Source organism: Typha latifolia, chromosome 2 (assembly GCF_019914945.1).
Source record: "Typha latifolia isolate L0001 chromosome 2, TyphaL0001v2, whole genome shotgun sequence".
Lineage (NCBI taxonomy): Eukaryota > Viridiplantae > Streptophyta > Magnoliopsida > Poales > Typhaceae > Typha > Typha latifolia.
The window spans coordinates 15,335,615-15,362,503 of NC_133087.1; the positions used below are offsets into that span (position 1 = coordinate 15,335,615).

General features: G+C 37.9%; 5 protein-coding genes across 17 annotated transcripts in view; 2 read left to right on the top strand and 3 right to left on the bottom strand.

The window, feature by feature from the left end:
• Positions 1-3,570, bottom strand: part of LOC140782006 (DNA mismatch repair protein MSH4) — a 29,650-nt gene extending 26,080 nt beyond the window's left edge. For 7 of the 8 annotated variants that reach the window (XR_012107777.1, XM_073128321.1, XM_073128325.1 and 4 more), the window contains exons 1-4: positions 3,461-3,564; positions 1,830-2,033; positions 1,715-1,750; positions 1,504-1,616 (exon numbers count right to left, since the gene is read on the bottom strand). Coding sequence is in view for 7 of the 8 variants with exons in the window: in XM_073128321.1 (XP_072984422.1) it covers positions 1,504-1,616; positions 1,715-1,750; positions 1,830-2,033; positions 3,461-3,532 (425 nt within the window). In the remaining variant the exon portion in view is untranslated. Of the gene's footprint in view, positions 1-1,503; positions 1,617-1,714; positions 1,751-1,829; positions 2,069-3,460 lie in introns of all 8 variants that reach the window. The other variant, XM_073128326.1, reaches the window with a different exon arrangement.
• Positions 3,571-7,122: 3,552 nt separating this feature from the next.
• On the top strand, positions 7,123-11,215 carry LOC140782901 (cell number regulator 6-like). Its single transcript, XM_073129766.1, has 4 exons — positions 7,123-7,499; positions 7,609-7,723; positions 8,654-8,919; positions 10,833-11,215. The coding sequence occupies exons 1-4, from the start codon at positions 7,389-7,391 to the stop codon at positions 11,061-11,063; spliced, it is 723 nt and encodes a 240-aa protein (XP_072985867.1). The 5' UTR covers positions 7,123-7,388; the 3' UTR covers positions 11,064-11,215.
• A 1,148-nt stretch (positions 11,216-12,363) lies between these two features.
• LOC140781878 (coatomer subunit alpha-1) lies at positions 12,364-17,418 on the top strand. Its single transcript, XM_073128158.1, has 4 exons — positions 12,364-12,556; positions 12,688-12,963; positions 13,322-13,816; positions 14,192-17,418. The coding sequence occupies exons 2-4, from the start codon at positions 12,756-12,758 to the stop codon at positions 17,137-17,139; spliced, it is 3,651 nt and encodes a 1,216-aa protein (XP_072984259.1). The 5' UTR covers positions 12,364-12,556; positions 12,688-12,755; the 3' UTR covers positions 17,140-17,418.
• Positions 17,419-20,348: 2,930 nt separating this feature from the next.
• Positions 20,349-23,468, bottom strand: LOC140782150 (formyltetrahydrofolate deformylase 1, mitochondrial-like). 5 transcript variants are annotated; one of them, XR_012107815.1, is made up of 9 exons: positions 23,283-23,466; positions 23,093-23,205; positions 22,633-22,783; positions 22,386-22,459; positions 22,133-22,292; positions 21,940-22,038; positions 21,768-21,854; positions 20,965-21,545; positions 20,349-20,714 (listed from the first exon to the last, which is right to left on the bottom strand). XR_012107815.1 is itself a non-coding variant. In XM_073128579.1 (8 exons), exons 1-8 carry the CDS (start codon positions 23,397-23,399, stop codon positions 21,399-21,401), a joined length of 924 nt encoding a protein of 307 aa, XP_072984680.1. In that variant the 5' UTR covers positions 23,400-23,467; the 3' UTR covers positions 20,349-21,398. The 5 variants fall into 5 exon arrangements, 4 of the variants coding, with proteins under 4 accessions (XP_072984680.1, XP_072984681.1, XP_072984679.1 ...); XM_073128579.1 differs by having other exon boundaries at positions 20,349-21,545; positions 23,093-23,181; positions 23,283-23,467; XM_073128580.1 differs by having other exon boundaries at positions 20,349-21,545; positions 22,684-22,783; positions 23,283-23,467.
• Positions 23,469-23,791: 323 nt separating this feature from the next.
• On the bottom strand, positions 23,792-26,816 carry LOC140781240 (uncharacterized). 2 transcript variants are annotated; one of them, XM_073127147.1, is made up of 4 exons: positions 26,605-26,811; positions 25,232-25,316; positions 24,885-25,065; positions 23,792-24,395 (listed from the first exon to the last, which is right to left on the bottom strand). In XM_073127147.1, the coding sequence occupies exons 3-4, from the start codon at positions 24,990-24,992 to the stop codon at positions 23,943-23,945; spliced, it is 561 nt and encodes a 186-aa protein (XP_072983248.1). In that variant the 5' UTR covers positions 24,993-25,065; positions 25,232-25,316; positions 26,605-26,811; the 3' UTR covers positions 23,792-23,942. The 2 variants fall into 2 exon arrangements, with proteins under 2 accessions (XP_072983248.1, XP_072983247.1); XM_073127146.1 differs by lacking the exon at positions 25,232-25,316 and having other exon boundaries at positions 26,605-26,816.
• Positions 26,817-26,889: the final 73 nt, after the last annotated feature.

Genomic DNA, 26,889 nt, shown 5'->3' on the forward strand with positions numbered 1-26,889 from the left:
TAGTTCAAGTGATATTCTATGACTTGACTCATGAATGTACTACTGCAGAGAACTTTTAAATCAAGTTTAATAAAAGAGATGAAAGTCATGCTGCTGTAGAGCCCTATAAAAAGAAGGATAATTGAGCATGGCATTGATCTTATGATGCTGTGCCAAATATATGCTACATTCCTGCCCATGTTCCACTTCTCTTTTTCTCCTTTACTCACTGCATCCAAAAGAGCAAAACTAAGAAAAATATCTTGGAATTTGAAGAAAAAAAAAACTAAAGGGGGAGGAGGAGGAGCAGGGATAGAGGAGAGAGAGAGAGAGAGAGATTTCAAATATACTTCTAAACCATTGTTCTACCTCTTATCAGAATATCAAATCAAGGGGAGTAGGATAAAGAGAGGTGGTAGACATGCACTACATGTAACTTCAGCAGCACAAAGCAAGAGAGATATATGCAATTATGCATGGCTGTCTGTCACTCAATACCATGAGGGAAGAGCACCACATATCAATATATAGACAATAAAACACTTGGCAGACATATTAAAGGTTTAAAACCTAAAAGTGATACTATCATACTAGAAATACTATTTAAACTTTGCCAAAATTCATCACTCCCCTTATTGAAAATAGATCACAATTTGGTTGACTCCAATGTGATCAGTATTCTCATACTAAAACATATGTCTCTTACGGCAGATAGCAGGAGTCAAACCCATATCTTCTCCTTGGTAGGGCTTTCAAAGAGAAGTTCTATTTGCAGCAAATTCTCCAACCTAGAAAACTAAATGATTTCTTCCAATAAATTTTAGTTATTAACTTATTACCTCATAATAATTCTCAGATATTTGTTGCGTGAACTTTTCCACTCTGTTAGTATTTCAATCTTGCCCTTGCTTGCTTTTTCTAAAGTATTAAGTATTAACTGGTTCGAGCACGCCAAATGCTTGTACAGATTTCTCATGAATTAATAAATTAATAATGGCAATATTTCCGTTCTCTGAAGGAAGAAAAAGTTGGGACTCACTCAAGAAGTTCTTTCCCATAAGAAAGGGGAAATAAGCCACCACCACAACAACACTAGTAAATCAACTACTAGACATAACACAAAATAAGATACATCACAAAGATGGATTCTGTGAGCATTTTGTCTATTTCTGATTCTACATATAACCTAGTCATAAGATGGATTCTGTGTAATGAAGTGTTATAAGACTGTGACCTAATTTCTCAACTAATTATATATATATTCAATAAAATTGTCTTGCTACAAAATTATGATAACGAAAAAGTTGTTAGTGTGCAAATTTAAAGTGCTTTAGAAGAACTATTCCCAAATGCGCTATTTATGTCATAGCTCACAGACCCTTGTACTCTAAGAGGACATAAGAATCACTTGGGTTGTTAAAATATAAAATAAAAGATGAAGTAGCTCCTACTACTTCCCACAAGTAATGACAGACTACAGGACCATGTTATATGCTCCAATTCACAAGTTTAAAGTTAGTATACCATCTGATGGTGGCAGCAGCAGCAGCTAAACAGAGATAATATTGTTTGTAACAAGTATCTAAACCAAGTGCAGATGGCTCCGTAGCTGACAAATTCTTAACCAGCAGAGCACCCTTCAGGTAAAACAGGAAAATACCTAAAAAGTCATCTTCCCAAGACATGTAAAAGAATAAAATACTATGTTAAGCAGAAAACATGTACTTTATATGACCTTGGTATCATCAAAGAAGCCACGAGGCATTATAATCTGCAAGATGAAGCATGCTAAGCATAAGTAATTTTTTCCAGAAATAAATCTAAATAAAAATCCACAAGGCAAACAGCACCTTCTTGTTTGATGAATATCTTTTATCAACCAGCTCGGAAACTCCTACCATACCATCTGGTGCCAATTTAACTGGGGGAACAATTATTACCATAGGATCATAAAAATGCAGGAGAGTCTTTGTATTGTGATATGAACAGCTTGTCTCAATATATTGGGAAAGATGCAAAGAGGCTGATCTCAAGTCAAAGGCAGCCACACCAACCTGCATAAAGTTTTGATTGGCATTTCTTCCAGCATCTAAAAAGATCAGTAGAAAATTTAGGCAGCTTGTTCATCTTCTTTGCATGTGGAAAGCAACCAATTATTTATCAATATAGTTCATGAGCTTAAACTACTTGAATTGAAGCGAATAATGCAAGAATATCAAGTTAGACATAAAAAAAATAAAGAGGAATTTTGTCATTCTGCTACAAAGAAACCCCTAAATCTTAATAAAATCCCCATAATTAGCACCATAAATCATTTTATATCATTTATTGCAGTTAATTTATTACTCTCCGCACTACGAATTCAGATCTGCCATCAAATATTGTAAGAAAAATTAGCACGAAAGAAGATGGATGACTGAAGAGAAGTTTACATCCTTTGGTTGGAAACTCAACACAGCCTACAGAAAAGAATAACAATAAGAAAAACTACTGAGCTCAGAAACAAAATAAATCAAGAAGATGACAACAGCTCATTGAGAACACTACAAGGAATGAAGAGAGACATTTAATACATGGGAAGCAGGGAATATTGCTACAAGCTGATCAAAGGACACTCAATGCATGGGAAGCATCATGGCAATACCTCATCCGAATACGTTCTTGCATAGAGATATTCGATATGAAGCCACCAAGACGGGGCATGAAAGATCACCAATCTGAACAGTAGTTCCACTTTACGGACTCAATAAAGATATCTTGAGAATACACCGTCTAAACCATAGATCGACCGGAGAGAGATAAACATCGCACATTCTTGAATTCAGATTCGAGATGGAGAACAAGAACAAAAAATACTACGAATCAAACCAGAGAAGAGAAAAATCCTCGAGACCTCAAGAAAGATATCTAGGGAATCGAAATACACCTTCTAAACCCTAGAATGAATGAAGAGAGACATAACACCGCGCATGTTTGGATTCAGATACTCGACGAGGAGAACAGAGCAAGAAAAATAATGAACCCAGCCAGGGAAGAGAAAAATCCTCATCAAAGAAGAGACACGGAAATATCAACAATCTAAACGATCGTTCCACACGGCGGACCTCAAGAAAGATATCTCGAGAAACGATATCGCCGTAGAAACCCTAGAACGAAAGGATAGAGATATAACACCTCACATTGTTGGATTCAGATATTCGATGAGAACATAGCAAGAAATATCACGATCAAAATGAGAAGAGAAAAAAAAAATCCACGAGACTTGATCATCTACGACGAGGCACGGAAAGATCGACAATCTAAACGATCGTTCCACTTAACGGACCTCAAGAAAGATATCTAAAGAAATTATATCGCCGTAGAAACCCTATATCGCATCAAAACCGACGTATGATCCAAATTCTTGCGAAGTAAATGAACGAAAGCGAGAGAAAGATCGACATAAACCAGATTCGAAGGAGAATAGATGAGAGATCATTACTTCTTTTGCTCTGTTCTCGATCAACCCGATCACGAAGCCTGATCGATCTACCCCACCGCCTTCGTCCTCCATCACACCGCAGCGAAAGCTCACTCCGAGCTTGAGAAATTGAAGGCATCGGGCAACGAGGACGGTATTTATAGACACAGGTTGTGCGGACCTTTTTCTCTCTCCGACGCATGCGACGACTGCTACGTCAGCTAACGGTCCAGCACGTGCCGATTTATGTTTCTTCTCGCTTAAACAAACCCTGCTTTTTCTTTTTCATTTTTTTTCTTTTTGAGAAAATAGACAAGTTGAGTTCCAACTTGGGAACATGGCCAAACACTCGTTGTTGGTCAGGGAAGATCCAACTATGGTGCAGAAAGACTCAAAGTAAAACGAATGGAAGATGCCTCTAGAACTTTGCTTTTAGTTTTTTTTTTTTTTTTTCTTAGAGGACGATATGGAGGCTGACTGGATCGAGGAATAAGGGATAGGTGTAAAATAGGATGCTGTGATCATTGGAAAAGCATGAGCTGGTGGCAAGGCATATGCCATCGGTTCAAATCCGATAAAAGTGGTTTTTCCACTAAAAAGGTCAGTAAGGTCTGTTGTATCTTTGCATTGAGAAAGCTATATCAACTGAGACTCTGAGAGACCCAAAAGATTTTGTATGCCAAGGTCTTTCATGCCGAATAAACTGTGACGATGAGACTGAAGACCATATATCTGCGGATTTAGATGTACCTTTTTATGCTATAATAGGTTGGAAATCTTTTTGGTAATATTTTATTTTCTTTTAGGCTAATGTTCATCAAGTTTTTTCTTTCAAGCGAATGTTCATCAATTTGTTCGAAACCAAACAACAATTATACGATAGGGAACTCTTCATATTATGAATACTCTTCTCCGTTCAAGAATCTACGTACGCATATATGTCATACCTGTAGCCAACCCAAGTTATATGCCTTAGGCCTTTATTCCTTTATACTTGTGGATTCTTGATAACAAAGAGCTTTTGGTATCGTAGGCTTGTTCAATGTAGTTGAAGACGCATGACCAAGTCTGATGCACAAATAGACGGAATTGCAACGGATTCTAATGTGCCATGGGCTCGTCTTCTCAAATAATTATTTTGGGAAGGTGACTAGTTTGATAAATAAGTTTTAGAGTAGATCTACTTAATTTTGTCAAAACACTATACAAATAAACTCATCAATTTTAATTTTCTCTGTTAGGATTTTGGTTTCATTCTTCCTCTTTTTTAAAAATTTTTAATATTATTTATCAGTGCCGGTTTTGCTCAGCAGAGTGGCTTAGAAAGACACTTTTTTTTTCTAGTAAGAGGTTTTTTTCCTCTACCAATCATCCTCTCCAAGGTTTTTTTGCCGAAAACAATCTTACCGTCACTCTTCCACAGAATCTATACTTAGCTGCTGCTACTCACCCCATCTTCCTCCTCCAAGCTCATCTTTTATCCCCCCATTGTGTAACGCCTCAATTTAAAAAAAAAAAAATGTGACGCACTCATCCTCTCTTTTCTTCTTCTTCCTCTTCCCTTGCCGTGCACGCCACCTTCCCCACCTCCATTAACCCCATCTCCCCCTCCCCCACCACACCACTTCTCCACCTCACTATCTCTCTTCCTCTTCTCTCTCCGGTTGCCGATGCCGAAGCCGACGAAGCCCCGGACCGAGAGTCGTCGAGCTTGCCGACCAAGCCCCCCGGTAAGCCCTCCTACCCCCCGCCATTAATTTCGGTAGCTTAACCTTCCCCTCCCTCGCTGCCGTCGAGCCCTCCTCCCCTTTTTCCTTTATCTTCCCTTTTACCTCCTCCCTTTCCCCCTCTGTCTCCCTCGAAGGAGATGGGGAGGAGATAGGTGTTGGTGTGCTGCATGCCACAGCCCACCAACTTGGTTCGGGTGGGTTGTAGGCCGCAACCCACCAACTTAGGCTTGGGTGGGCTGTAGGCCGCAACCCACTAATCCAACTTTGGTGGGCTGTGGTTGGACCCCCAGCCCACCTTAGTCCACCAGAGCCCCCTTGCCAGGCTTGAGCCTAACCTAATACCTCCAGCCTAGCCCATTTGGGGCCATTTGGACTCTATAACCCCGTTTATCTATTTTTACTTCACTAATTAATTAGCATAACTCCCGTAATGATAATTTATTATCATGTGAATTTTAGGATAACATAGGACACCATTGAATCATGTATATGCCTAAACATAAATTTTCTAATAAGATAATTAATTCTATTAGTTCACTGATATTACGTATAGCTTGCGTGAATTAATAGGATTAACACCGCATAAGGAGGGTTTTGACGAGATTTAGTATGATGTGGAGACCCTAGGCGAGTAGAGTTTATACAATTCTAGAAATAATGTAGTTACAGTTATTATTTGCATGATATTATAGGAATATTAATATTAGTACATGCATTTAGTGTACTATGATGTATCTTGACATGTGCAATTATTGATAGATTACTCATCATAATATTATGATAATGCTAGCATATGCATTAGTAATGATGCTCTACATGTATCATGTATGATATACCCTTGTATAAATATCTATTGTGAATATAGAATATAACGATTATGATGACTATGACATGTCTTATACACTCACAGACACTGCACCACTTTCACCTATTATTAGTAGTCAGATTTTAACTAGGCAGTGCCCCTATTCACTCAGCCCAGGGTTAAGGTAGAGTGTATTTTATATGACTATACTATTAGCGGCCTACACCTGTGTGGCGTTCAGGTAATTATACTGTAGTCATGACTAGATTATAATGATAAAAGAATATGATTGTGAAGTGGAGATATATCTCTAGCGGTACCCGACGATGCAAAGCTCCCGCTGAGGGCAGTGATGATTTAGAGAGAGTGAGATATGGGCTTACGACCGGGGTTCTTAATCTGATGGCCACATACTACTGATCACATGTAGTGTTGTCATACACGTGTATGTGACATTACCGCTAGATGTGTATATATTCCCCCTCGATGTATGGGATGATGGATGATTATGTGATGGATGATTATTTCTTGAGAGTATTTACCCAGTGTGGTGAATAGCTCGGTGAGCTATGATAAAGTCCCTGCGAGGGCGTTATGATTGATGATGTATTTTGGACTTTAGTGTATTTAAAAGGATTGTTGTGGCATGTGGAACTTGTATCCGGACTCTTATGGTTGAGTTTATTTATGATAAATTTGTGATGTTGTGTGCCATGTGAAATCTTTTTACTGAGAGATAATCGCGTTGAGGAATTTACCCACGCGATTTACATGTGTATTTGAAGATTTGGATGTTTTACATTGAATCTATGCTCCGAAGTCGCTCTCTCATCAAATTTGCATATTACTTTACTCTATAAGATGTCTTACTGTCATATTCAAGCCAAGCCACTACTTTCCCATGAGATTTATAAGGATTGTGCTTATTGATGAATTTTGTTTGTGCGTATTGATGTATTTTGTTTGTGATACTTACTATTGTAATTAAGTGGAGGCTTGTGTCAAATCTATCTTCCCTCTTAATTTGCACATAAGATTCTCCAACTAATAAATAAAATATGGGCTTATGCCTTATGGGGTTTCTCTTAAAAAAACAAATTAAAAAAATGGTAATAAGGAAAGACTTTTGAGCGGCGAATCAGAGAAATGGGTCGCTTTACGTGCATCTCACGCACCACATCATTCGCGACCTCGGGCCAAACCAACGAACCTTCCGAACGCGAAAGCCCGAGGCGGTGCACCCGTGCTCAACGGAGTGACCAACTAGTATATGCGTTCAGGTAGGTCGCGGGTCACCAGATTCCCCAGGCGGTTACGGATTCTCCCATATCCTAGATTTATGCTCCAGATCTAAAACTCTTCATCCATCTCTCGGAGGTCCTGAATCTCCGATCGTCTCCAAAAGTTTCGAAGAATGGCGGAGGGCACAGCGGCATCGCGCTACGTGAAGCTGGGGAAGGATCAAGATGCCCCAGCGGAGGAGATCCGGCCCGGAGAACTCAATCAACCCGTCCGCGTTCCTCAGGTATGCTTAGTTCTTGATTCAATGCCATTTCCCAACGATTTCAGATTGGAGTAAGGGCTTCGTTTGCGTTGTCGTCTTCTTTAATCGTGATTAAATTTTATTTGGTCAGTTGGAGGTGCGGAGATGCAACGAGTGCGGGCAGCCGCTTCCGGAGAGCTACGAGCCGCCAGCCAATGAGCCGTGGACCACTGGAATCTTTGGCTGCGCAGAGGATACTGAGAGCTGTAAGATTAATTTCCTTTTCGTGCTTAAAATTTTGATTTGGTGTTAACATAAGGATGAATAGTTCAATTGAGTTGGGTAAGCTTGAATTCTCATGCTTATTTGTCGATACAAGTTCAATATGGGAAAAGGTTTTGTAGTGATTATATGATTGAATCACTATAGTACATTTTCGTCAATTATTTTGAGGGTAGCATGGTCAACAAATGCATAAAAAGGGGGTAACGCGCCAAATATGTGACCATTTTCCATCAAAATGAGTAACGTTACCCTAACAGAAAGTCCCTTTTGTCACACTTCGATAGTTTACAGGGTGTTTGCATCGGGTTTTTTTCTTCAAGGGGTCAGTGTGATATTACGCTATTGTTCAAGGGGTGTCCCTGTAATTTAACTTTTTTTTAAGGAAACACAAACATATATATGAAATGCAACAGAATGCCATTTTATATTACACTGAAGAATATATCTATTGTATGTGTCTATGCATACACATATAGATAGGCGTATATGTATATATATCATGTACCTTTGGCTTATACTTGTTATTAAGATCATATGACAGGAAAACTTCAGAGCTGAAATGGAAAAACTGCCATTCTAACAATAGAATAGTGAAAACTGCCATTCTAATAGAAATAATCCTTGTGTTTGTTTAGCTAATTACTATATGCCGTACTTATGAGAAGCTAATAAGGAATAGGTGAATAGCTCCGCGATGATTAATGATATTTACTTGTTGTTTCGTAATTACAGCATATTATATTGCTTAGCATATTTACTTTTACTGTTCCCAGAATATGTAGTTGTTCTAAGCACTATTTCCTGTTCCGCACTTTTATCTATTGTTAACAGTGTTTCCTACTGTGGAACTTTTATCTAAAGCTGTCAGTGCTTGCAACTTATCTGAAATTTGTGTTTCTTGTTAATGATAGGTTGGACTGGACTGTTTTGTCCTTGTGTGTTGTTTGGGCGTAATGTTGAGAGAATCAGAGAAGATATACCGTGGACAAGACCTTGCACATGTCATGCTATCTTTGTGGAAGGTGGTATTGCACTTGCAGTTGCTACAGCAGTTTTCCATGGCATTGATCCAAGAACATCATTTCTCATTGGAGAAGGGTTGTTGTTTAGTTGGTGGATGTGTGGTATCTATACTGGTATTTTCCGTCAATCTCTGCAGAAGAAATATCATCTAAAGGTGAAATTCTTATGCCATCCTTTACTGGATTGCATGTTCTGTATATCTTTTATCTCTGAATGTGACACCGGGAGAAAAATGTAGCCAAAATTTGTGTTTGCATTTGCTCTAGAATTAATCGCCTACATGCTTGTGTATTTCCTTAGGTTGGTGTTGCACATTTATCTTTTTTGCTTGGTCATCACTGAATAGATACATGGATTTCGATTAAATAGGAGCTGCAGTAGCAATTTTTTTTAATGACAAAAAGGCCCACAATAGCATAGTTAAGCACCAGGTATGTGGGCATCTACCTGTTATACTTTTTGTTAGGTTTCTTATATAATTGCCACTGAAGTTTTCAAAATATCATAATTGCCATTACATTCTTTAAAACATCATAATTGCCACTGAAAATCTTTTGACTCTTTTAAAATTGCCATTATGGTTAGTTTTTCATAGAATATTCCTAACAAGTTATTGTTAAAATTAACAAACATATATAAATGATTAAAATACCCTTCTTTCTTGAAGTTTAGAGTGTAAAATATTATTAACAATTTTTGTCTTGCATAAAATAAGATATTTTTTCTTCTACTATGATATTAAATAAAATTTTGGATAGCATTGAACCATTTTAAACAATTTATATAAGGGTAAGGTAGTCTTCTTTGAATCTAAATTTTGTTTTAATTATGATCTCATTTTTGAAAGAGCACAATGATTTTGATGCAATGATGATATTTTGAAGAATGGTAGTAGTGATGATGATATTTAAAAAGAATCAGTGGCAATTATGTAAAAAGCCATTTTTCTATCACTTTCTATCAACATGGTGTTGTTTTGGTTATATTGACCACCATCCGATAAATTTATTAGGCTTCCAAGATGTTTGTCCCTACCAACCCTTGTTGCCTTTGTGTTTTACTTCCAAATGAAATTTGCATCTTTCCTCAAACAGTTACATGAGCTATATAGAGTAGCCTTAGTCTTTTGCTTTTATAGTGGTATACTTGCTGTGGGTTTTTGAAAACCAAAATATTGCTGTGGGTTTTGGAGAAGCAAAATATTGAATTCAACATCAGGATAATACATTTTTTATATGTATGTCTGTATATTCATATGCACAATTTTGAGCTTCAATTAGTGTTTGAAGAAATATTAAGTCAAAATCTTGTTCATGTAAATTAATGGCACCTGGCTTACCTTTCATCCTGAAATATATGAAGCCCAAATGCTTTATATGGAGAAGAATATGTCTTGTATACATAAATGATCTATTACTAACTACTACAAAAGGGTTAAGTGCTGTTACCAATAGGAGGTTTTTTTTTTTACCTAGAACAAACAGTTCCTTTAGAAAAGATCTAAAGTGTTCTCTGGTTATCCTGATGATGTGGCTGCTGCTACTATACTGGGTGAATTAAATTAGCATAACCTATGCAGTAATTTCATTGGTGTTTATTCGTGATTATTCAGTGCAAATTGCATGTATCTCAAATCTGTAGTTCTTTCTGTTATGCTAATGATGTGATAGGAATGAGGTTTCATGTATGGAGGACAAAGACAGGCTAGATGCATTCCCACAGAGTTCTAAGTTTGAACTTCATTAATGTCATTTTTCGTGCAAGTGATGTTTTGTAAGTATCAACAGAAATTAGCCAGCTGATCTGCAATTTCTTCATTGGCTCAACAGAAGATGCTAATGGCTGATCCCATGAACGTGTTCCTCATCAGTAGATTCCATATTTACTCGTAAAGCTAGTGTTTTTTTTTTACTCGTAAAGCTAGTGTTATCGGCATTATGTTGATACACCACATTAATTAGATCTTACTGGTTTCCTTCTTTTATTTGTTCCTCTCGTTTTTATATGCTAAATTCGCTAGCATCTCTGTGCAATCCTTTTTATTATTATCTATTATCATTGCTGCAGAACTCGCCGTGTGATCCTTGTGTGGTTCATTGCTGCATGCACTGGTGTGCTATCTGTCAAGAACACCGAGAAATGAAGGGACGCCTCTCGGATAATCTTGTCTCGCAAATGACTGTCGTCAACCCGCCTCCGGTGCAGGAGATGAACATGAACGACGTTCATGGTTCATCTGTCTCGGAGACTGGGGCTGAGAAGAGTCAACATGCCAACTTGGAGATGCAAGCTTTGTAGCATATACAGGATCAGTGATGGATAAAATGGGAGTGAGGCAAATCATTATATATTTGTATCAGATAATCAAACACGTCCTCTTCATTTCCAAACTTTCTTCTTGAAGAACTTTACCTATTACCTAGTTAATACAGATCATCTCGTTATTTTTATATTGCTCAACTCTTGATGTTAGATAGTTATGAAATTTTTTTCAAGCATGTTCCGTTGCTTTACTCGGTATCAAGTTCCTGTGGAGTCCCTACCTCAATACTTCCTTTCTTTAGGAACTGTGTATTAAAGAAATGACTTTTTTAAGAAATAATGGGCTTGGCCTAGTTATGAATTATAAGAGAGAATGTACAGCAGTTAAAAGATTTCAGGGGAGAAGGAAGAAAAGTTTATTATTTGCTTTGGTCGGTTTCTAACCAACTCGGTTGGACAGTCTAAATCGGATTAGCCTCCTATATAATACGTGGAGTGCTACCTGGTCGGGTATGTTTTGTATTTACTCCTACCCATCTAGTCTCTTTCTCTTCTTAACTCTAATTGGCCCCTTTGCGCACAGCCACCACCTAGCTAAACGCAGCCTATCACTGTTGAGAACACTCCTATGCTCGACCATCAACCTCCCTACCATTCTCACTCTTGTCCACCTATCCATCAGCATCGTCTCCGCAACGCTAATCTCATGCCACTTGCACCAGCCCTAACTAACACCAGTTCGAGCGCATGTGCGCAAGCCAAACTGAGAGAGCCTCCCTATCTCGACTTGCCTAGCCCAAGCTCGGTAGTCCCCTCACCTAGGGTTGTCTCAGTGTGTGATGCTCCTACTACTTTCTATCATTTGATGGAAGATTTGGTACGAGCACAGCAATATAATCTTTAACCTCAAGCTCTTACTTCAGAGATCTTGTCCTTTTGTTTGTTCTCGTGATAGAAATTTTTTGGGGAAAACATGACTACATTCTATTAAATCCTCATAATTTTTTTGATCCTATATAATGTTTATTTCTACTGATTATATTCGAATAGCCATACTGATTTATTGGATGATGGAAGCAAACATGGAACCAAAAAAGACTATCTGAATTCTACATACAAATTAATTCGACACATTCTATTAAAACAAAATCCACGAATAGATTTCCTCGTAGCATTGCAAGTCTGATCCTCGCACGTCTAACGCACTCCAATAACACCCAAGTCACGTCAATCCGACATAAAGAAATCAACGGCTATAAACGTTGATGCGAAAAACGAAAAAAACGAAAAAAAAGAAAAAAGAAAATAAAAAAAAAGAACCCCCCCAAAAAGTATTAAGACGAGAAAGAGAGAGGAAGAGGTGGCAGCGTAACGGGAGATCTCATTGTGCTCCGCGATCCCAATCCAATCTCTTCGACGACGAGGGGGGGACTACAACGGCGACGATCCCACTTCGACGGCGAGATCGACTCCCGAGAGATCTTTCTCTTCCCCTTCCCGGAGATCCAGATCCGGTCTTAAATCCCGAGGTCAGCGCTCTTCCTCTCATTTCTCTTCTTGATGACACATGACTACCCCGATCAGAGCGTTAACCCTAACCCTTGCACCGGATTTCGTCCTAATTCGACCGTTTCCTCTTCTGTCGATTTCGATCTCTCAGCGTTCTTGTGGTAGCTCGGGTTTCGTGAGATCCGGCAGTTTGAGGACGGCGGAAGCATTGGAGAAGAGATGTTGACCAAATTTGAGACGAAGAGCAATCGGGTTAAGGGGCTCAGCTTCCATAGCAAGCGGCCATGGATCCTCGCTAGTCTCCACAGCGGGGTGATCCAGCTATGGGATTACCGGATGGGCACGCTCATTGACCGGTTTGATGAGCACGATGGCCCAGTTCGCGGCGTCCACTTCCATAAATCACAACCCCTCTTCGTCTCTGGAGGTGAGATACGTTTTAACATTCCTATTCTTGTAATCATAATTTAAACATCTATGTATTGTAGATACGACGAGCTTATACTTGGTTGTAATGTGTAGATCTAGTGAGTTATGTGGATTTTGTAGAGATCACATAGTAAATGGTTTTATGCTCATCCTTTCTACTGCTGTTGTTGAAATCTGATTTGGTCATGATTTGATGATTTGCTACAAACTTACTATTTGATATGGTTTTTCTTTGACGAAATTGATGTTTGGAGATCTTTTCAAGCATGAATGGTTGTTGAAAAATAAAGTAGATGTGTGTCATTTCTAGTATGTACTACTTGTAGAAATAATTATGGTATCATATGAATTTGCAGGAGATGACTACAAGATCAAGGTCTGGAATTATAAGACCCACAGATGCCTGTTTACCCTTCTTGGACACCTTGATTATATTCGTACTGTGCAATTTCATGATGAGTACCCATGGATCGTCAGTGCCAGTGATGATCAAACAATTAGGATCTGGAACTGGCAGTCTCGTAACTGCATTGCAGTGTTGACTGGGCACAACCACTATGTCATGTGTGCATCCTTTCATCCTAAGGAGGACCTGGTCGTATCGGCTTCTCTGGATCAGACGGTCCGCGTCTGGGATATTGGAGCGCTGAGGAAGAAGACAGTTTCTCCAGCTGATGATATTTTGCGTCTAACCCAGATGAACACTGATTTGTTTGGGGGAGTTGATGCTGTCGTCAAGTATGTCTTGGAAGGTCATGATCGTGGAGTCAACTGGGCATCTTTTCATCCTAGCTTGCCTCTTATTGTGTCTGGAGCTGATGATCGGCAAGTGAAGCTGTGGCGAATGAATGGTAAGCTCAAGAACCCCTTCCTACACTTCCTTGTGACTTCAAAAGTATCACATTAACTTGAGGCTCATAAAAGTGCCTTAAGGAATAATAAAGAAGCTAAAAGCACACAGATCTTGTCTATCATTATTTCTTTTGAATTAGGAGAAAATATAAATATTCTTGTGTATTTCGCAAAAATTGGTCAGCAGTATTAGCACCTTCCGAACATACTTAGAAGTTAGAACTTAGAAATATAAACAGCAGGTAGATTAGGGTTTTTCTACTCTGGCCAATGGAGAAATTGTAGAATTTTTTGTCGCTGTTGGGAAATTGATAAGCAGTATGTTATGCTTTTTCTTTGATAATTCATGAATTATTACTATTCTTCTTGTCCAGATACAAAGGCTTGGGAAGTAGACACATTGAGGGGGCACATGAATAATGTATCTTGTGTAATGTTCCATGCAAAGCAGGATATTATTGTTTCCAACTCAGAGGACAAAAGTATTCGCATATGGGATGCTACCAAACGCACTGGTCTGCAGACATTTCGCCGTGATCATGATCGTTTTTGGATTCTTGCTACACATCCAGAAATGAACCTTCTTGCAGCTGGTCATGATAGTGGCATGATTGTCTTCAAATTGGAGAGGGAACGCCCTGCTTTTTCTGTGAGTGGTGATAATCTATACTATGTAAAAGACCGGTTTTTGCGGTTCTATGAATTTTCATCTCAAAAGGATAACCAAGTGGTTCCAGTAAGAAGGCCTGGATCTATTAGCTTGAATCAGGGACCCAGAGCATTGTCTTATAGCCCCACAGAGAATGCTATCTTAATCTGTTCTGATGTCGATGGGGGATCATATGAGCTATACATCGTGCCCAAGGAAGCTGTTGGAAGAGCTGATTATATGCAGGACGCAAAGAAAGGAGCTGGGAGTTCAGCTATTTTTGTAGCTCGCAACAGGTTTGCCGTTCTTGACAAAAGCAACAATCAGGCATTGGTGAAGAACCTTAAGAATGAAATTGTGAAGAAAAGTGTCCTTCCCATTGCTACTGATGCAATATTTTATGCTGGGACAGGCAACTTGTTGTGCAGGGCAGAGGATAGGGTAGTCATCTTTGATCTTCAGCAGAGAATTATTCTCGGTGAACTTCAGACTCCATCTGTTAAGTATGTTGTTTGGTCGAGCGACATGGAGTCTGTTGCATTGCTTAGCAAACACACTATTGTTATTGCTAATAAGAAACTTGTGCATCGTTGCACATTGCATGAGACAATCCGTGTGAAAAGTGGTGCTTGGGATGACAATGGTGTCTTTGTTTACACAACTTTGAACCATATTAAATATTGCCTTCCTAATGGGGACAGTGGAATCATAAGAACTCTTGATGTCCCTATTTATGTAACCAAGGTATCTAGGAACAATATATATTGCTTGGATCGTGAGGGGAAGAACAAGGTCATCTCTGTTGATGCTTCAGAGTACATCTTCAAGCTTGCCCTTCTGAGGAAACAATACGACAATGTGATGAGTATGATCAGGAACTCACAGCTATGTGGGCAGGCTGTGATCTCATATCTGCAACAGAAAGGATATCCTGAAGTAGCACTGCATTTTGTCAAAGATGAGAGGACTCGGTTTAATTTGGCTCTTGAGAGTGGTAACATCCAGATTGCTGTTGCTTCTGCAAAAGAGATAGATGAGAAAGACCACTGGTACAGGTTGGGCATTGAGGCTCTCCGGCAGGGAAACACTAGTATTGTGGAATATGCATACCAGAAGACAAAGAACTTCGAGCGACTTTCTTTTCTGTATCTTGTGACTGGGAACATGGATAAGCTGTCCAAAATGCTCAGGATAGCTGAAATTAAGAATGACGTGATGGGTCAGTTCCACAATGCCATGTATTTAGGTGACATTCAGGAACGAGTCAAGATCTTGGAAAAAGCTGGCCAGTTACCTCTTGCATATGTCACTGCTGCCAGTCATGGACTAACTGAAGTGGCCGATAGGCTTGCTGCTGAATTGGGAGATAATACCCCCTCTCTACCTGAGGGAAAAGTCCATTCTCTTCTGATGCCCCCTGCACCTCTCATGTGTAGTGGGGACTGGCCTTTATTAAGGGTCATGCGTGGTATTTTTGAAGGTGGATTGGATAACCTTGGAAAGGCAGGAAATGAAGAAGAAGAGGCTATTGACGGTGACTGGGGCGATGAGGAACTGGATATGGTTGACGCAGAGGGCATAATGCAGAATGGTGATTTAGTAGCAGAAGTTGAGGGTGAAGAAAATGAAGATAATGATGAGGAAGGTGGATGGGATCTTGAAGATTTGGAGTTACCACCTGACGTTGATACACCAAAGGCTGCAGGTAATGCTCGATCTGCTGTGTTTGTTGCACCAACACCAGGCATGCCTGTCAGCCAAATCTGGATCCAGAAGTCCTCCCTTGCCGGGGAGCATGTGGCAGCTGGAAACTTTGACACTGCCATGCGCCTACTTAGCCGGCAGTTGGGTATTAAGAACTTCGCACCACTAAAACCATTCTTCATGGATCTTCACATGGGCAGCCACACATATCTGCAAGCTTTTCCTACGGGCCCAGTGATATCTATAGCTGCCGAGAAGGGGTGGAGCGAGTCTGCCAGCCCTAATGTGAGGGGCCCACCAGCACTTGTGTTCAAGTTGTCACAGATGGATGAGAAGCTCAAGGCAGCATACCGAGCCACTACCGAAGGAAAATTTCCAGAGGCTTTGCGACAATTTCTTAATCTCCTGTACACTATTCCACTAATTGTAGTGGACTCGAGAAGGGAAGTTGATGAAGTGAAGGAGTTGATTGAGATAGTAAGAGAATATGTGCTTGGATTGAAGATTGAAGTCAAAAGAAAGGAAACTAAAGATAATATCATTCGGCAGCAAGAGTTGGCAGCATATTTCACCAACTGTAAGCTTCAGAGGATTCATATGAGACTCGTGCTCACAAGCGCTATGACTATCTGCTTCAAGGGAGGGAACTACTCTACAGCTTCTAATTTTGCAAGGATGCTTCTGGAGAACAGCCCAAATGAGGCCCAAGGAAAGAAGGCCAGGCAGGTGCTACAGGCTTGCAGCGATAAACAAGATGCTAACCAGTTGAATTACGATTACAGAAATCCATTTGTTGTTTGTGGAGCAACCTTTGTTCCGATCTACCGTGGTCAGAAAGATGTATCCTGCCCTTATTGTGGGTCTCATTTTGTACCAGCCATTGAAGGACAAATTTGTGCTGTTTGTGAGCTTGCAGTGGTGGGAGCAGATGCATCAGGTTTGCTTTGTTCTCCTACACAATCCAGATAATTGGCAAAAGGTACTCCCTTTATTACATGTCATCTTTTAATTTAGCTTTAATTAGCCTAAGACTACAAGACTGTCATGTTATGTCTTTCTCGGGACCAACCTGATTGTGTGAAGGTAAAGCAATAAGAGTAGGAATATTTCATTTGAGCATTTTGCTCAGCTTCTTTTGCCAGATGGAGGACTTGTTAAAGTGTAGGATTTCCATAAGTTCATGCAGATCCTGTTATAAGAGACAGTGTAATAGGCTCATTTGTTTCAGAATTGTGGTGAGGCTTTCAATTGGTTTTGTATTTATTTAAAGATGTGCAAAGTTATTTCTGGATACCTCTGTTAGTCAGAAAAGATTGTCATTCTAAGACGGCATGCTTCTGAGTCTAATGTATTGTTGTTTTTGTGGTCATTTGGCAGTTAATTTTGTTCAAGACATTGCTGTGGTAATTTGTTCTGAAAAAAATATTCCCATTTCATTGTTTTGTTTATCAAACTGCCGGACAGTTTCTCGTTATTTTCTGATTGAATTACAATCTATACGTGCTTTGCAACATATATACACACATGTATTATATAGACCCTTATATTCTGCATCAATGCTACTTTATGTAGGTTTATTACTCAGTATTTTATCTACTAAAGTTTTTCTTGCTTCTACTGAGCAGAACTTATGTGCTTCTCAACAGAGTCTGTAAGACAATAATTTGCTTGTTTTTCTCTGTTTTTGGAAGTTTGGGGGCGTTGTCTTTCAAATTTATTACAATTTTGGATACAGAGGATGCAATCACAAGCTGAGAGGATTTGAGGTAAATATGTTACAAATGCACTGTCGTGCTTAAAAATTAGAACGTCGGCTGCCACGGATCAGGATGGAATTTGATAGAGGTTGCACAATTATGCTCTCACGTTGGACAATTTGACCTGCTCACGAATGAAGCATCATTAGGATAAGATGGTCTAATAAATGTATTAGACTTGAATAGAAGGATTATGAGTGTTTTTTTTAAGCAGGGAATACGGTACGATAACAATTAGTAGATAGAAAGAAAGTGGATTTGATCATTTAGGTTTTTTTTTTCTTAAACTTTTTTTTTTGGAGAGAAGTGGTTTTAAGACAAGTGGAAACGTAGCGGCATCGAAAGACCTGAGATGATCAGTGTGCTAGATATTTGAAATGCATTAGATTTGGATGGTATTATGCTATTTTAACTCACTACTTCGTGAGTGGTTTGACGAATGGTTGGTGCAGGAGGTGCAGAATTTCCTTCTTTCGTGAGAGATGGTCTCACTATAATTTGTATTTTTGGCTAAAACGACCTCTGGCAATCCTGGCACTAGGATTCTCGGAACCACCCACTACTATCTACTAAATTGGATTGGCTTCTAACTTCTAAGCCAAGAAAAATATAAAAATTAAAAAAAAATCTTATGAGGAACGAGAGACATAAGAATTCATTTCTGAAGGAAACAAACAAACAAACAAACAAACATTAAGAGGGATTGAAAACGGAAATGTTATTGAAACAAGAGACATAAGATGGAGAAGACGAATCCAAGCCCTATTACGAATACCACATTCATACTGTTTCCTATTACGAATGAACATATAGCAAAGAAGCTACTGCATACAATACTTGGCATTGGGAAAGTATGGGAATTGCTCCTCCAAATTTTATTTATTGAAATTAACCACACCCCTAAATTTAATAAAAAAACGATCAACCTTTGCCAGGTCATTATATATGTAAATTTACAGGACATTTTGGCGATCCTATTTATCAAGTTGGATTTCATGATTATAGATTGTACGTTTTTTTAACATAATTACTACTTAAAAATTTCAAATTATTAATTTGACATTATAGATTTTTTTTAATTATAATAATTTCTATCGAAATCATTAAACTCTTTAAATAAAAACTCACAGTTAAATTAACTAATCACATTTAAAACAAAGTTTAGATATGAAAAGATTATTATGCCCTTATATAAATTACTTTTAACGGTTGGAAAATTATCTAATTTTTGCAACAAAAAATACATGTAATAAAATTTTTTGCACTCTAAACTTTAGAGCCAATTTTGTTTTAGTTCAAGTAGCCTCCCTGAATTGGTTCAACGATGGAATATCTTTTTATTTTTTTTATATCTAATCAAGTTTACTCTTAAAATAATTAAGACTAAGAAACAAGACCAACTAGTTAAATTTGGGGCTTAGCCTCAAACCAAATAAGCCTAAGAAACAAGGGTATTTTAGTATTATATTTTTTAACATTAATAAATATCAATGACGAATATTCTATAAATATTTTGGTCAAAAATTAATAATAATAATAATAATTTTGAAAGAATCAAAAGATTCTAGTAGTACTTATGACATTATAAATAAACTTTTTGCTGACAATTATATAATATAGACTAGATTGTAATGTTATACTGTTATTAGAGAAATATAAATAGCAAATGTTTTATATTTAGCGTATTATATATTTACCCCTGCCCATCCTATAAGCCAAATTTTGAGCTGAATCTTGCTTGTTGGCTGTTGCCGAGTGAATTATTCTTAGAGAAGTAAATATGTATATTAAACTAATAAGTCCAGGATATGTGAATCATGTTCTCAGTACAAAGGAGAGAAGTGCTGTCAAAGAAAGATAAATAACTTTTTAAAGTTCACTTGCGGAATAAAGTCAATTATAAAAAATGTATTTTAATTTTTAATACTAAAATAAGAGAGCTAATACCAATATACATTATTTTATTATTTAGTTGAATATTATTAGGGAGTAATAATTATATTTGATGTGACATAAAGTTAATATGAAAGTAACGAAGAGTAATAAATTTGTATTAAAAATTGGTGACATTTTAAATCAAATGATAAAAATACTCTTGATTGAATGCAAAATAGTACTAGTAATTAGTGATGTCTAATCTAAGAGCAAAATAGTAATTTAGGTTATTATTAAATTAATTTTTAAAAATTATATAAAATAAGAGAGGAAAAGATGATGAATTAGTATATCAGAAGAAGCTAAGTTTTCGTTTAGTTACTGTACCAGAATAATTTAGTTTATTTTAGAAAAAGACTATTCCTATTTTACAAACAGACTGGGGCCTCACTTAGATTGGAATTTTCTTAAAAAACAGCTCACAACTTACATCCGATGAAAAGGGTGATATTACACTACTAAAAAATTCGCTTATTTTTCCAAAACTTTTGTACACTGATTCAGAAAATGACAGCAATTCAATGAAAATTTTACAATATTCACTTTATGTTTCGCATGGTTTACAATAATCAGATCATACTACATGTCTATGATAAGATGATGCAACACTCTTGAAAGAAGTACAAATTTCAGATAAAACCTGGTAATGAATCTGAATAGAATATCTAAATTTCTTTTGTCTCTACAGATAAAGCTCTACTGTAGGTAAGAAGGGTTGTTCACAAGTCAGTAACAAATTTGCATTTCCACCATTAGGAGCCTAACTGATCATGGAAGGAGCAAAGAGAATGCACATACAGAGAAAGCTCCTATTTCATGCTGTAGTATCGCACCGCTCGCCATCCATGCCAGCTGCAACAAACATAGAAAGAAACATCTGCTAGACTGAGAGTGAAATGAAGTGTGCAGGATTAGAGATAAACTATTAAGTTATTTCAAGTGATCAGCTTTGGGATAAGTTGCAACAGTGAAACTGAGTAAAATGAAGCAAGGTTACTGCAGCTGTCACTGTGAAAGAGTCCTTGCTGAACCTCTAAAAGCATTCAAGAAAAAGTGATTTCCCAATTTACAAAGGAAATACCAATAGTTCATGCATTTTTACCTGAATAGGAGCTTCCCAATGCAGGATTAGAGAATCAGGAATATTTTCATAATGTTCTGAGATGATCAGATACTGCTAATGGTATGTATTTGCAGCTTCCAGCATGGCCAGGTCATGAGAAGTATGCAGAAGGCATACGCTACTCTGGCCTGAGAACAGCACGAAATCTAATAGAGTTTGTGAGAAAAGATTAAGAAAAGTGGGTGTATGGAGTGGAGAACTTGTTTCAGCAATCCGCAGGTGGTGCTACTCAAGTAAGGCTATGGAATCACTAAAGCATACTACCAAAGCAGAGATTGGCAAACATCTTCCAGGAAGTTCTCAAAAATGAAAATAGAGAGTTAAAGACCAATATGGCTGTTGACAAAAGGAGCAATGTATCACCAAATAGTTAATGGATATCATATACAGCTTGTAATATTTACAGAATCCTTTCAAAATACAACGGTCTTGTTTGATTCAAAAGGTAGCACTCGAAGCTCACAATATGATTTTATTGCTTGAGCTAAACATTGCTTCTCAAGGTTCTCCGATTTTAGCACAAAGCTTCGTAAGTTATCTCTATGAGAGACTCTCTCAACCTGTATCACATAAATAAGCATCCAAACTGGTAATTATGAGCATGATATAGATGATTTATTTGTGTGAATCTGCAGTAAGGTAAGGAAAATATGACCATATTCCTAATTCACTATGTAACGATATTGGGTCTTAAGCATAAGGAGATTAATATCAAGTCCTTTATTCACGCTAGCTTTTACTGCCAATAAGATGCCAAAGCAATAAAATTGACGAGCAATTACCATCTGTTCAATAATTGGACCTGCATCAAGTCCTTCAGTTACAAAATGACTTGTTGCACCAATCAACTTAACCCCAGCATTATAAGCCTGGTTTCATATCAGAGGCCATAAACATTTGCTGAAAAAAACAAAGGGAGTTCCAACTTCTTGATAGATTTATTGAATCAAATACCTGTTTAGAGGGATTTCCTCCCTTGAATGATGGAAGGAGGCCATGATGAATGTTAATAATATCTTTACCATAGCTCTCCAAAAATCTTCCTGACATGATCTGCAGGTAAGAAATAATTAGATACAAGACACAGTAAGATGACAGTGGCAACGTGATCATGCATCTATGGTATACAAGCTGTGAACTACGTTACCTGCATATATCTTGCAAGTACAAGAAAATCGGTATCATCAACTAACCCCAGAATTTCTTGTTCTCGCTTATTTCCTGAAGTTGTCGGCAAGAAATGATATGGAATCCCATGCCTTTCAAGCAAACGTATAATATGGGTATCTGGACCTCTATTATGATTGCTGCGATAACATACTATAAGCTTTAAAAAAAAATTCATTTGCAAAAGAAACTCATCTTAAACAGGAAAACAGAAGAACTAAAACATACATCACCTTATTACACAGTTAATGTCCACAGAAAGCCTACCCTCCTGCCACCTATGTAACAAGTCCACCAAGCAATGATCCTACAAAGGGAAATCTTAAGAATAAATATCGTGCATATAACATATTGACTCACTTCATGTTCAAAAATGCTTCATTCTAGTGCAAACATCTGAAGAGATTCGTGGGATCATGCAATTTTAAGTACTAGAAACAAAGTTTGGAGAATTCTAGTATAGCATATAGGTGATCCGACCTGCTTTGACGCAAGAACTGCAATCTTATGTTTGGGGTCTAGAGCAGGTACCCGCAAAACAGATGCTTCTGCATTGAAGAACTTCGATAATTTTCGGAATTCAGCCTCCATTGCATCCCGTGGCCAACACACAGGATCAAATGTAAATTCACTGCCAAGAACTATTCAAACTCAGGATCACTTTAATAGTACAGAATATAGAAATCAAATCAATCTTCTATTTAATGAATTGACATTCATTTACAGACCAAGAACTTGCATTTACTGTATGCTAATTACTAGGCAATCGTCCGTGGTAGAGTGACGATTTCACTTCATAGAATTATGACTTCTTGATGTCTATAGTTGTCCAAATGTCAACACTGAATGTGAGAGGGTGTGTTAAAGGCACGACATTTGGGTCAATTGTTTACTTAACAATTAACTAATAGATCACATAGTAGAAGGCAAGGAAGCCCACCTCCTGGAGTAAAAGACCTGATTGCTCTCAGGAACGAAGACATCAACGCTGTGTATGTTTCCACCTCGCGAGGCAATGCACTCCGATAGCTTAGCAACGATCCCCACAGCGTCCTAATCGTATATTAATAAATGCTACCGATAACTACAAGAAAGGAAGAGGAGGAGCAAGAAGATATCGAGTAGCTTACGGGGCAGTGGAAGACGTGGATGCCATGGATGGAGGTGGCGGCGGAGGAGGAGAGCGCCCGCGCCCTCGTCGCGATTCGCCGGAGGTCCCTAGTTGATGGGATTCTTCCGAGAACCATACCTTTTTTTTAAAATTCTGGCAATTACTTCGAGTCCCGTACCTTAAACGAGACGACATAGTTCGGTAGTCGGGATTTTCCACCCACATACATTTTATCTCTTTATCCCCGGTAGTTGTCAAAAAAGCATAAAGAAAAAGGAAAAAAAGTACGATATCGAGTAGCTTCAGCAGTGATTCCAGTAGACATTTTGGATGTAGTTTAAATCCATCCAGTATTGAATAAAATTGCCACATGACTGTGACTAAGCCATCAGAATGGATATCATATTAATGACAGTTTTAGGTATCATAATCAATCCAAAATATATTACAACTTTATCCAACAGCAAAATTGTAGGTTTACGATGACTCCAAAAGAAGCTAATGAAACCATACAAGCAAGGAAATGATTAATGCAAAACAGCCACCAGATGACCAGCATCACGCAAATAAATTAATCAGATCCACAAAAACAACGAATTGTGGATGTAGCATTCTTCTCTCAACATGCATTTCAGCCAAAATACATTATCTTTTGAGTACAAACCGAAGTTATGAATCGTCAATCAAGATAAACTTTTACATCGATACCATTATCTATCAGCGACTGAACCACTGCTCGTATCTTCCCCTCAAACTTGTCCCGTTCCCTCGGTGTGTATGTACAAGTGTATACATCGGCTTCTTTAGCTCTATCAGCTAAGATTCGCCCAACAGCCAAGCATGCAGGTATGTCTGATCTAGACTTGAGGACTGCTTTGATGTCCTTGGAATTGGTCCCAGCAACCGCAACTTGTTTGCATGTCACCCGGTGTGTAACTGATGCTGAAACAAACCGTTTAGATATAAACACATCAAGTGAGAAGGCCTCCATGAATGCTATAGTGCGCTGCTTGAAAGAAATATGCTTGTGTGGGTTTTTGGATTTCTTCTCCTTCTTGTACGTGTATGGTCTACTGTTTTCATCGTCCACGAAATCTTCCACCCCAAAGAAACTTCTGGGGGAACTTAGGATCTGCAGCAAGAAGAATAAAATTCTTATAAGCTTTCATAAGCTTCTTATAAGAGACAAACTAGTAGTAACATCAATTGCTTAAAATGTAAAGAGAGAAACAAGAATTCATTGCTAGAAGGAAGTTGAACAGTTCAGAAGTTGGAGCAATAGCATTGCAACTTCAATTGAACTTCCCACATTAAATAAGTGAAACCGTACATACCAAATGGAAACTTGGTCATATACTATGCAATCCTGATGTCTATCTAAAGATCAAATCTAAGGTGTACATGGTTGCAATAAAATTCTCCTCTAAAAAATAGGGAAAAAGCAAGCAATCATGAGTACTCTTTTCTAAAAAGGAAAGCCACAAAACTGTAATGCTTTTGAGTAACACATTGGTGAAGAAATATAGTGAGAGGTATAACAATGATAATTATGGTACAAATATTATGGAAGTATGGTTAGCAACAAACTGTTCAGTAAGTAGAAACTCAGTAAGCTTGTCACCTGCCCATCATGGAAGCTGCTTCTACAAACATATGGAAGTGCAAAATTTCTGTATTCCAGCGCAAGAGCTCCTCTCTTCCATGTTTGGGTGAGAGCATGTTTTAACATTTTCAAATAACAAACATAAAACAGCAGAAGTTATAGCACTGTGCAGGCTTAGTTTCCTCAATATTATCAAAGCCTGAGACAGATTAAAAAAGAGAATTAGAATATATAAAATGGCCAAGTAGAACACACTGAATACAATATTACAGCATTTCTGATGTAAGCATCAACCCCAGGGAGACATTAAAACAGGCAAATTAAACATCTACCATATAGTTAGAAATCATAAAAATTAAGGTTACCCGACTTAGCTAGCTAGCTGAATGGCACATCAGATAACAGAGGAAAGCCTTGAGAAAACAATTTGGGGTTTGGTGATGCCACTACCTAACACATCAAAATATAACATATGGCATCATCCAATTATCCAAATCTTAGACAAGTGGAATGGGCAAGCCACCAAAACATATATGACTCACCATGTTCAAGAATAAAAGAAAACTAAATCAGATAGCAATTAGATATGATGTTTTCCCCTCAAACCTGAAAATAAATTGGGTAATAGATCAAGCTATTCAGGACAAAAACTCTTCATAGAATTTAACTAAGAGTTGCAGAAGAGATAGAGCTAGCTCCCTGAAATAAAAATTCAATTAACAAGGCAAACTAGCATGTCTAACATGAATAATCAGTAATTGACATTTTCTTTTTCAATTTTGTTTTGTACTAAAAGAGAAAATATTAGAAACATTAGCCATAAGATGACTCCTAGACCTCAATTACATGTCTCAATCATCATCATGGTTGTTGAACAATAAAAAAAATAAAAACATTCAAAATTCCAAATTACATCTGCATGCAGGATAGTATAAAATGGAGGAAGAATAAAATTTACCAACTTTGATCCAACCTCAAGATCATTAATATAACCTATGTTTTTCATTACTCTAGGATCATATAGATAGTCTAGGGTTTCAATATAACGCTTAGGCTCTACCAAATTAAAAATTAAATGCAAAAAGAGTAAAAGGGATCTAGGGCTCAAATTCATTTTGAAAAATGAGGTGACTTTGCAAAAGATAGCAGGATATAAGCAACGACATTATTGCAGGAGAATTGAAATAAGCTCTGGATATAAATGGTCGATATATTAACAAAAAAAAAGAAAAAAGAACAGAGAAGAGGAAGAACGATAATAAAAAATTCCCCCTCTCTGTTTTAGATTACCCTATTTCAAATAAAAAGAAAGAGCGAAATGGTCCTACCTTATCTAAGCCGGCGATGCCTTCACCGGGATTGGAAGCGGGACGCCGGAATGCAGCGGTGAGCGTAAGAAAGAGATGGGTTTGAGATAAAAATGGCTAGGCTTTGGAATTAGGGGGATGCAAGTGAGGTCTACTATATTTTTGAGTTTGATGCAACAAATCAAACAATTAATTTTGAGTTAGATGCTGCATCTATTAATACATTACCTAAAAAAGATCCTAACCAAACAACCCCTAAGTGCTTTCGATCAATTCAATTTGTTCAACTCGATTGAATAAATCCAGAGTCCGATTGGGTTGCTTGTTATATACTCGAAATGAATCAAGGAACGAAAAGAAACAGAGACATGCATGACACATCAAAGCAAAAAAGAAAAAGGAAAAAAGAGTTCCAAAATACTGACTGTTACCTTGAGGCTTTAAAGTGATACTGGATCCTGTGCGGGAGTGGAAAAGTAGCGGCCAGCGCTGGAGAGGCCGAAGGTGGTGGGAGGCGGACTAGAGGCAGTGGCCGAGAAGCCCTACGGCTAGGGCATTCAAACGCCGTCGGATGTTTTTTCCTTTTCTTACGGCCAAAAAGACCAGATGGCTAGTTTCTACTTTCTAGGACAATAAAATCCTCAAATTATTCTATAATTGCAATTGGTGAGGCTTTTGTCGTTTGGGGACAGTGAAGGGCATAATTGTAGTTTTAT